The sequence below is a fragment of the Vidua macroura genome, chromosome 6 (genome assembly GCF_024509145.1).
Source record: "Vidua macroura isolate BioBank_ID:100142 chromosome 6, ASM2450914v1, whole genome shotgun sequence".
NCBI lineage: Eukaryota > Metazoa > Chordata > Aves > Passeriformes > Viduidae > Vidua > Vidua macroura.
In genome coordinates, this window is record NC_071576.1 from 23,123,033 (window position 1) to 23,133,852 (window position 10,820).

General features: G+C 54.3%; 1 protein-coding gene across 1 annotated transcript; it reads left to right on the forward strand.

Moving 5' to 3' along the window:
* Nucleotides 1–2,470: 2,470 nt before the first annotated feature.
* On the forward strand, nucleotides 2,471–10,451 carry RPS6KL1 (ribosomal protein S6 kinase like 1). The gene is made up of 10 exons (XM_053979723.1): nucleotides 2,471–2,805; nucleotides 3,104–3,228; nucleotides 4,059–4,151; nucleotides 4,942–4,989; nucleotides 5,734–5,866; nucleotides 7,240–8,151; nucleotides 8,970–9,059; nucleotides 9,213–9,295; nucleotides 9,567–9,662; nucleotides 9,776–10,451. The coding sequence occupies exons 1-10, from the start codon at nucleotides 2,556–2,558 to the stop codon at nucleotides 9,884–9,886; spliced, it is 1,941 nt and encodes a 646-aa protein (XP_053835698.1). The 5' UTR covers nucleotides 2,471–2,555; the 3' UTR covers nucleotides 9,887–10,451.
* The last annotated feature ends 369 nt before the right edge of the window (nucleotides 10,452–10,820 follow it).

Consider the following 10,820-nt stretch of genomic DNA (forward strand, 5'->3'; position numbering starts at 1 on the left):
ACACTGAGGTCCTAACTTCTTGATTGTGACTTACAAGTCTTTTGCACCCTCACAAAATTTGGCATAAACCTGCCTGTTGAAGCCAATGATGTTTGCAGGCTCAGCGTATTTTAAACTTTTGCCAGCTCTCATGTGTCAATTTTAGCCTGTGAGAAAAAAGGCAGTTCTCACTCCCCTCCCTGCTATTTGTGCTGGTTCTGCTTTGGCAGTTCCCACTTCCCAACAAGGACCACAAGCTCTCAAACACGTTAATCTAAAAGTAATCCCCCAAATTTAAAGTCCTCTGTCCAGCACTGACATGCAAACCTGGAAGCCCACAAGTAAAGGCAGTTGTGCCTCAGGGCTGGTACAAGTCTCCTTCCCTTGCAAGGCTTTTCCTCACAGGAGCATCCTTGAGGCACTTTGTGCTGATGCCTTTGGCTCACTCTCTTCTGGCTGCTTCAGAGGTGTTAGATGAAGAACTTAACTAAATTTTGTACCCTCCTGGGAACTCCTCTTCACACATCTCCCTGCCACCATCACCTCAATATCCAAACCACTCTACAGATACATTGTGCTGGATTTTGTGTCTTTCCTGTGCTCTGTCCTCTCCAGGCCCACACAGATCTGCTGAAGCCAGGCAGGTGAGTTGTGCCAGCAGCACCCCTGCTCCCATCCCTGGCTCTCCTTCACTTCTTGCCTGCTCAGACTTTTCACTTCAAGGAGGAGCCTCCAGTCTCTGGTGGGAATTAAAAGACCACAGAGACCGTGGGGTATAAATAGGCTGGGCAGAAAAAAAATGGTCTCTGTTAGGCAGAGGCTGGAAAAGGAAACAGGAAGTATTTTGAGGAGAAATCAAAGAACCAAGCACACCGATTGTATTTGGTCAGTGAGTTGTCTTACAAAGCAGATGGCTTTGCACCCTCCTAGACCTGCCCTCTGAGGCACAGTTAATACTTTCATACTCCCAAAGAAATGGTCTTTGTAAGAGAGACGGTGTCTGGATGCTGAGCTGAGCTGTGGGCACAGGTTTTACTGTCCTGTTCTGTTGTTAACAGGCTGGGCTGTGCAAAGGAGCTGCCATGGGGACCTGAGCCCAGGGAGATCCCCTACAAGTGTGTGCAGGGTATGAAGTAACCACAGGTCAGCCACAAACGGGTGCACCCTCTGCCAGTGCCACAGCAAGAACCAGGTCCAGCAGGGGCTGAGCACAGTGAGTGACCAGGCTGGTGTGGCTGTGATGGCACAGCACAGGGCCAGCTCCTGACAAAATGAAAACCCCCATCTTAGGATCATTTCCTGCTGTAGTGGGACACGTGCATAGGTTAGCAAGGGATGGACAAAAATGCAGGGGCCTCCCTCTTCCCAAACAATCTTAGCACAGTTTTTCCAAGGGTATCCCTTAGCTTTCATTCCAGCCCTTCTCCCTTTGCAGGCCCCCTGCCATGCCAGTGGTAAGGCAGTTATTTAGGCTGGGACCAACCATCCCACAGACACAGCAAACCAGTTGGCCAGTTGGTAGAAACCACTTGTGCACTCCTGGTTCAGCAAATCCCTTTCACTAATAACTGCAGTGACCTAGCAGGCCCTGCAAGGCCTCCTGGCCTTACGAGAAGAAGCCAGGCCAGGAGGGCAGGAATACATGTTTCTAGCATAAGCCAAAGACTGATCTTTTCCACATACAAAGCATGTGTTAACCACCTGCTGGCATCTTGATTACTCTGTCCCTTTGCTGCACCTTAATGCATTTGTGCTGATGTTCCCTGTCTTGTACATTTGGAATAAGTTGGTAAAACCCAAAGAGTCTACAAGAGCTGGTAGAAGGGCTGGCTGAGAGCTCAGTGTCTGGGCCAGTGGCACCCACTTGGAAGAGGAAATTGGGAAGAGCCAGGGGTACCCTGGGCTGGCCATGATGAAGTGGCAAGACACCCACCATCTCAACTGTGGCAATGGGGAGCTGCTGGAATGGGTGCAGCACCGACAGCACAGCAGTGCTGACCACCTGCACCGGTGGGTGCAGGTCCACCTGTCGGGTGGAGGGCAAAGACAAAGGCTAATTAAAACACAGCTGATTACGCGTTATGGGAGGAAAGGAAACACGGCGGCAAAAGCACAATTCAATGAACGGGAGCTTGGTTAATTAAGGGCAATTAATGGTGAATAAGGATGATAATAAAGCAAATGAAATGACAGCGCTCTCCGCGCTCCGGAGAGGTGGGGGCGGGACCCGGGCGGGGGGACCCGGGCACGGATCCCCCAGGGGGCGATGATGATGATGATGATGATGATGATGATGATGATGATGATGATGATGATGATGATGATGATCTCATCCGCGGCCAATCAGCACCGCCCGCCCCTGCCGCGCCCCTGCCGCTCCGCCCGGCGGCGCCGGGGGATGCTGGCGGCCGCGCTGCCCGGGCGCGGCACCGCGGGGGCGGCGGGGGCGCGGGGCCGGGGACCGTGCCGGGGGGGCCGCGCGGGTGAGCGAAGGGGCCGGGGCGTGCGTCGCTGCCCGGCTGACCGCGCAGCCCCGCTTGCGGTGTCCCGGCGGCGCAGGGCGGCGGCGCGGGGCCATGAGCCGGGCCATGAGCCGGGCGGAGGCCGAGCCCTGCTCCCGGGCTCTGGCGCAGGCCCGCGTCTACCTGGGGCAGCTGCGGGGCCGCGTCGTCCCGGCGGGGCCCGAGGGCGGCGGGCGCCGGGACTACCTGGTGGAGGCGGCGCGGCAGCTGCGGCTGGCGCTGGAGCGGGACGTCAGCGAGGACTACGAGGAGGCCTTCAACCACTACCAGAACGGCGTGGACGTGCTGCTCCGCGGCGTGCAGGGTGTGTGCGGCCTCCCGGGGGCAGCGGACCGGGGCATCCCTCCGGGGACACCAGCCAGGGGACCGGGGCATACATATCGGGAGTCCCGTGGGGGGGACCAAGGTATCCCTGCAGGGAGAATGACAAGGGGACGGGAAAGTCCCGCTAGGGAGTTTGTTGAGGGCACTGGGGCATCTGTCCAGGGAGTGGATCCCTACCGGGAGGAGGGTGAGAGGGCTGGGGCATCCCCCTGGGGACTGTGGCCAGTCCTTCGGGGCCGAGCCAGGCCCCTCACACCCGCCCTTTGCACCGACCGTAGTTGACCCCAACAAGGAGCGTCGGGAGGCCGTGAAGCGGAAGATCACCCAGTACCTGCGGCGAGCCGAGGAAATCTTCAATTGCCACCTGCAGCGGGCGGCGGGGGGTGGCAACACCACTGCCACGGTGAGGGGCTGGCGTGGGGCCGCATGGGTGGGATGGCAGCGGTTCTGTGACACTGGGAAACGGGGGTGGGGGTGTGGACGCGCAGATAAAGCAGCCCCAGTGGTCCTCCTTGTCTGCCTCTGCCAGATACCACGCTAAGATGGTGTAGAGAAAGCGGCAGGCACATCGAGCTGCCGAGTGTCCTGGTCTGCCAGTGGCTGCAAGGGAGCTGGCAGCTCTTCGCCCTGCCTGGATCAAGGAGCCGAGGTGGGCCCAGGCTGCCTAGGGTGCTTCCAGGACCCCACCCTCCAAAGTGTGTATGCTTAGCTTGCTGCCACCATAGTGGGTATGGACATTATAAGCTGCTGCAGGGAACCACCCTGTCAAATGTTAGAAATGTCCTCTTCCCATCTGTCATCATTTCTATCTGTATGGAAACCAAAGACAATGGCTGCTTTCTGCATTGTGGGAAGGAGGTGGTTAAAGAAGGGAGAGGGGAGTGAGGCAGGGCAAGGTCAGAGCCTAGTGGGAAGAATGCAAGAAGAAACACAACTACCTTCCACACAGATCCCCTTAATGTTGAAACAGTCCAGGTCTAGCTTCAAATTTTGGTGTGATTATTACTTCTGCTGCAAGTGCAAGCTTTCCCTAGAAAATATAGAAATCCAGGGGTTAGCCAAGAAAATGGCCCAGCTGATGTTAGAAATGAATAATGGCCATTGGAGTGTTTGCATGTTGACCAGCTGGGCAGTATTGCTGCCTCCTCTGGAAAATGCAGGGGCTTTTTTCACCCACTGTAATGACCAAGAGCATTTCTAGGTCCTACATCCTCTTCTCTTACCATGTCACAGGGCTACAGCAGCCTGCGCTTCCGGCCGATCAGGACACTGAGCTCAGCAGTGGAGAACCTGAGACGGTGTAAGGTTGTGGGAGTGATTGATAAGGTAATGACTTGACCTGGAGATGGGGAGTGAGGCTGGGGCTGGACCAAAGGGAGCATAAGCTGGAGGGTTCTAGCAGCTGGAATGGGGGTGCCAGCCCTCAGCACATCCATCAAGCAATGTTGGGGTATGCATCCACACCATTCCCACCCAGAAAAATTCATAGGAGAGGACTCAAGACTCCTTAAGGTGTTAATTGGGAAATCTGTTAACATCCCCATTACTTTTGCTTACCAGACCTCCCAAGATATTTACAGGGAGGTTTATACACCTCATTCTTTCCCACATATGGAATTGTGTTTGATGCCCAGGTGCCACAATGGTGGACTCCTGTGGATAATCTAGACTTCAGCAAAAGCTGAACTGTCTGGATGAATAAACTAATTAGAAGTTCATTATCTTGGAGTGAAGATGCCATGCTTACTGTATCCACAAACGCATGGCACATTGCTCACCACTGCTGTTCACACATCTCAGTTTGTCAGGACTGATGTGGTCCTCCTGTCCTGCCAAGGCCCAGGTTTGAGCCAAAAAAGAACACTGTGAAACCCTTCAGTGTGAAGGAAGTAAAACTGGCATGGGAGCCACCTCTTAGTTTAATTAATTTCCTGCTTCTTGGCTGCATGGCTGTCTCCTTGCCAATAACCTGTGTTTTGTCTTTCAAAAGTAGGGGTCTGAACCTCACAAAACAGATGGGTGGGAGTTTGTTTCAGTTCCAGAGTTGAGACCCTTGGGTCATTCCTATAGGCTGTTGGGTCACCCCTTCTGACCAGTACTGTGTATACTCTCCCAGGTGCAGATTGTCCAGGATCCAGCCACTGGTGAGACCTTTATACTCAAGGTGGGTGTTTTCAGTTTCATCTGCCTGCTTCTCTCTCTCAGGCTGGGGCCACCTTGTCCAAGCTGATAGCTGGGGCAGGTGAGAGGATAAAAAATAGCAGCACTCAGAGGCTGGATGAAGTTGATGGTTCAAAAATCTTCTTTTGGCTGCCTCAGCCATCCTCTGTGATCAGAAGGGAAGTGGCTCCCCTTGGTCATCCGTTTCTCTGACTTGTAACACTTCAAACCTGTACTAAACTGGGTCAACCCCTGAAACAGGTTGTGAGGTGTGCTCACTACAAGTCCTAGAGTATTTTTCAGTGCCCTTGGAACTAACAGTGAAGTACTTCATTAAATGGACAAGGAGGGTCTGGCATGAGAGGGAGAAGCATCATTTCCAGGGGAGGAGGGGAAAGGGTTGGGATGGCAGGTTCCTTCCTGAAGGGAGCGGGTGGTTGCAGAGCAGTCAGTGCTCTGGAGCAGCTCTGTGCTCTGGGTCCCACAGTGCAGATGGGAGTGCCCTATCTTGGTAGAGCTTTGCAGAGCGCTGCCTTATCACAGCTGGGTGCTGGGGACTGACAGAGCTGTATGAGCCGCACGTTTGCGCAGATGCAGGAGCTCCATCATGGGTGACCTGGGAGCAGCCATGGGGCTTGGCAGAAGGCACACTCCCTTCTGCCTGGCCTCCAGCCCTGCCAGGTGCTAGGTTGCACAGAGTCCCAGGTCCCTACTGTGCTTTACCACCCATCTACCTGTACCTCCTCAGAGCCTCCCCAAATCCCACGTTGAGACCCGTGAGCGACAGACCATCATCCCTCATGGGGTCCCCTTCATGGTCAAGCTGTTGTGCTACTATGTGAGTGAGGACTCCATCTTCCTCCATCTGGAGCATGTGCAGGGTGAGTGAGGACAGCCTTGCCTCCCATCTCTGAAGCATCCTGGTTTATCCTGAACTGTCCTTTCTTTAAAATCCAAAGTATATTTCCCCTCCTGTTTTGGGACTGTTTTTTTATAGTGCTTGTGTAAGCTGTCTTCTTCATAGAAGGGTGGTGGGTATCAGGGCTTGGACACTTAGTGAACTGAGCTGTTCAGCTGTGAATTGCAGAGGTTTGATAAGAACTGGCTGGGGATGTAACCTAGAAATGAGCCTATGGAGACCTCCAAGGAGAAGGAGGTTTTGTGTGTGTGTGTGTTAAATGGAAACCAGCCTTAGTCTTTAGGGAGATGAGCCACTGCACCTCAGGGGAAGGAGTGGTCATGCCTTTAGGTAATTAAATTGATGTGATTCTGCATCTTGAAAAGAGAAACCTCTTCATTTTACTGGAATTGTCTGACCGTAACAGGAAGGTGATGGAGAAGGAAAACGAAGTGAGGTAGTTCACCTGAATGTTGTAGAACAAAACGCTCTTTTGACAAGACCTTTATAAAACTTTTTTTTTTTTTGGTTACAAAAGGTCACACTGGATTTGGTTACACTGGATTTTGAGATCATACCAAAGAGAGGAAATGGAAAATTAGGGCATAAGGGGCAGTGAGCATACTGGGGTTTGGGTACATGAAGAAGGCATACTTGAGGTTGTCCCAGATCCTGGTGAAGAAGTATGACAAGGTGGAGGCTTGTCCCACGGAGCTTATTTACCCTCTGCTGGTTGAATGGATGTGTAGGGAGCAACAGCTGGAGGTCAGTAATGACAAATGGAGGTTGACTTGTGTTGGAGAACAGGCTCAACTCTTGGTGCATTGCTATAGGATGAGTTTAGAGAAAGAAGCCAACACTGAATGTAGTGAGGCTGGGAAACCCTGGCAACATGCTGTGGACTTCAGGGTTTGCTGCTTTGGCTCCTTGCTGACCCATGGCCTCGTGCCATGCTGTGGGAGCTCTCTGGCATTTCTGTCACACAGGAAGGAAAGGTTTTCAGGGGGAAGTGGGGATGGCAGTGGAATCAAGAACATTTGTGAATATGTGGCTTGTCTGTGACATGGAAGTGGCAGAGGTGGGATCAAAGAGACTGTGTAGAATGGGGAGAGGGCTGCTAAAGGAGGAGGGAATGAGACTTAGGTGTGCCAGGTCCTAGGGAAGGTGTGGCATTGGGCATGGTGTGCTTGTAGGGTGGGGTGCATTCTGCATGGACTTGAGCTTTGCTGCTGGGGAGGTTAATGATGCTCAATCACGACCCCATTGTGTGGGCCTTGGCCTGAATGGGCCATGTCAACAGTGGGGGAACCAGGGATACTTTCTGCCTCATCACTTGTTCTTCTTTCTGCTTTCCAGGGGGGACACTGTGGTCTCACCTCCGCTCCAAGTACTGTGTCCAGCAGGACTGTGCCGATTCAAACACCACTCAAACCCTCCAGGACCACAGCACAGAGGATGGTGTGGGAAACTCCCAGGGTGGCAGCCAAGTATCCATCCTCCCTGTTTGGATGGGCAGTGGCCTCCCAGGCTCTGTGAACTACCAAGTATTGGGAAACACTGATGCCTCACTCCCTCAGGAGCAGTCCCCTGGCCCTACAGACTCTGGCTCAGGGAACCACTGCCAGCTTCTCCTGGCTCCTGCTGGTGGCAGTGGGGCTGCAGCTGGAGGACAGGATCTGAGTGTGACACAGACTGTGTCTGGTGTTGTGGACCATTTTCCAGCAGCATTAGCCAAATGCCCTGGCCACCTTGCCAGCCAGGGCCTGGTTGTCTACCCATGGAATGATCTAACCAGCGGCACGGGCTGCATATCTGAGAGAACAGCCTCCCAACAAGGCCCCAGGCTTCCCCAGGGGCTTGTCCCTCCACCAAAGACTGTGAGAGGGGGCCAGCCAGGGACAGGACAATTGCCAGCTCAGAAAGTGTCTGAGGCCTCCCAGGCTGAGCCCCTCCTGGCCCTGGGTGAGAGGCAGCTTCCTGCAGGAGGAGTTGCCCTGTCCAGCTCTGGCAAACCCAGTGTGCCTGACCCAGCCGTGTGGGAGCCCTCTTGGGGAGCAAGCCTGGCCTGTGGCTGGCTCAGCAAACAGCCACCATCAGGACAATGCAGGGCTTTGGCTTCCCATGGGCACAACCGGAGAGCATGGGCTGTAAAGGAAGAGCAGGTGCAGCTGTGGGCAGCAGAAATCCTCCTGGCCTTAGAGGGACTTCACCAACAGGGTATATTGTGCCGGGACCTCAACCCCAGGAACCTGCTGCTTGATGCAGCTGGTAGGTAATGCCCCGTGCTGCTGCCCCAAGGAGGGAATTGGTCTCCCAGCTGGGAGACTGCTTCTTCCCCATTTCCAGAAGACATGGACTTTCTTGTGTTTGCTTTGGAGGAGAGTGGGAGTCTGGGAAGGTTTGGTATTTCTGAAATTGGAAGTGTGATCTCACTTAGGTTTTCCAAGTAACTATTACAAGAGATGGTTCTGCAGCAGGAGAGTCAAGGGCCATAGCCACAGAAATGCATTGCCCCTGCTCCCATGTGGGGGTTGGCTGCCTGGGAAATCCCAGCCTGGGGAAGCTGAGACCAGCTGAACTGTGCCTGAGGTTAGTGGGACTAGTGGGTTAGTTTTCCCCTGCTTATAGTAACTGCCTGCTGGGGATGTTCTGGAGCCATCCCATCCCTCTGAGCCATGGGTATTGCTGTCAGTGCAAGTCCCTGCTCAGCTGGCATCATCTGGGACAAATTGGAGAGATACAAATTGCTTAAAAAGAAAAATGCAGAGAGTTTTGCAAGGAGAAAGCTAACCTTCTCCCCCCCTTCCCCTTTAAAACCTACTTCTTTCTTCACCACAGCCTGAGATGTGTGAGCTTGGAGCCTACCTATTCAGTCTCACCTGTTGGGCACCTCAGGCAAGCACTGGGAGGCCAGTGGAGGGGTGTGTGGGGCCAGGGGATGCTCAGTTCCTCTGTGTTCAGGGCATGACAGGGGCCCAGTGCCCTGGCTGCTCCCAGTGGCAGGGATATGGCTTGGCTTTGTGCTATGACCAAAATCCCCAGTTTTTCCTAACCTTCCTGCTTTTGACTCTGGTGCTGCTCTGCAGGTCATGTCCGTCTCACCTTCTTTGGCCAGTGGACACAGGTGGAGCCCCAGTACTGCAGCCAGGCACGGGAAGAGCTGTACAGTGCTCCAGGTAAGAGATGTGTCCCCTGGCTTCTCCAGCTCTCTGTCCAGTAGCTCCAATTGGACAGAGGGGGCTTCTGCACACAGTGAGATGTGCCCAGCACAGTGTAGTCATTGGTGCTCCCTGTCTCTGGCTGTAACTGCTCTCTGTCTCTTTCTGCAGAAGTGGGGGGGATCATGGAGCCCACTGAAGCAGCTGACTGCTGGAGCTTTGGCTCTCTCTTGTATGAGTTGCTGACAGGAATGGTAAGAGGCTGAGGAGCTGTGCAAGGAGGAGGCTCAAGGGCTGCCTCCTGTGTAGAGCTGGGAGGGTGCCTTGCCCTGCTGGCACCTCAGTTCTTGACCAGGTTCCTTTAGACATGTGATTCCCAGTGCCTGTGCGTGGTCTCTGGGTGTTAAGGGCCCTGGCTTTTAAAGGCTGCTGTGTAGGGCTGGGGTTATGTGGCAATGAAGACTCGACAGGGTGCTCCACCCCTCCTTGGTGTCTCTTCTTAACATCACCCTCTGCCTCCTGCAGCCACTCTCCCAAAACCATCCATCAGGGATTCAGCCTCACACCCAGCTACATCTGCCAGAGGGTCTCAGCCTGGCTGCTACATCGCTGCTCACTGAGGTGAGGGTTTGGGTGGATGGGAGGGAGAATGGGACTAGAGGTTGGGGAAAGGCAGGGTCCATTTCCAATGTCTCCATCTCCCTATCCTCCTGTCACATTGCTTTTCTCTGCAGCTCCTGCAGTACAATCCAAAACGACGCTTGGGCTCTGGAGGAGGAGGCATAACAAAGCTGAAGTCTCACTCCTTCTTCAGCACAGTCCCGTGGAACAAGCTGGTGGGTTAGGCAGGCTGTCCTTCCCCCAGGGAGCTGGGCCCTGGGCTGCTTCCCTGGCACTTGTGACCCCAGGTGGCACTGGCAGCACTGCCTGCTGGGGAAGGCTTGCCTCAAGGGCTGCCCTGAGGTGGGGTACATGTGAGGTTCTGCAGCCTTACACATCCTTCTGTCTCTGCTTCTGCTCGTTGGCATCTCCAAAGAGGAGGCGTGAGGCTGGGCCTGTCTTCTCCAGGTCGTCCCTGGGGGGGAAAAGGAATCTGGGTGCCCACCTCCAGGAAGCAGTGGTGTTCCCCTTCTTGAGGCATCTCTTCCTCAGCTCAGCACCCTGCCCTGGAACTCCCTCCCTGTTTTTTTATCTCTGCTGCTACCACAGTGACCCCCCTGCTCTGTTACATTTTGTGGCTTTCAAATGCAGCCCCTCTGGGCCCTGCTGGCTGGAGCCCTGCAGTCTCTGCCCCTCCCTGACTGCATGTGTGTGTGTGGGTCATTCCTGCTGCAGGGGTGACACAAGAAGAAGCCCTCTGCTCTTCTCCTCCTCACCCTCTGAAAAAAATAAACTACTCAATATCACTTAGAGAAGCATCCTTTTGTTTCTGAGCTGCATCAGATAAGCGTAGGCCAAGCCTACTGAGTGACAGCCCCACATTTGTTTCTGAAATCTGCCTGTGAGCCCTGGGTTGGGTGTCACCCTCAGCCATCAGCACACTGCAGCCAAACCCCAGAAGGTGGCAGTGAGTGCCTGGCCTTCTGTCCTTGTGCTGCTGCCTGCCTCACAGCCTCTCAGGTCTGCACAGCTGTATGGCTGCAGCTCAGGTGTGGGAGAAATGCCTGGGTTTTCTTCCAGCCTCTGTCATTGTTAGGTGTTGTGGCTCCAGCCTTCCACACCTGGGTATTCCTTTCTGCTGGCAGGACAGCAGCCCTCCCAGCCATGCTTTGAGCATGG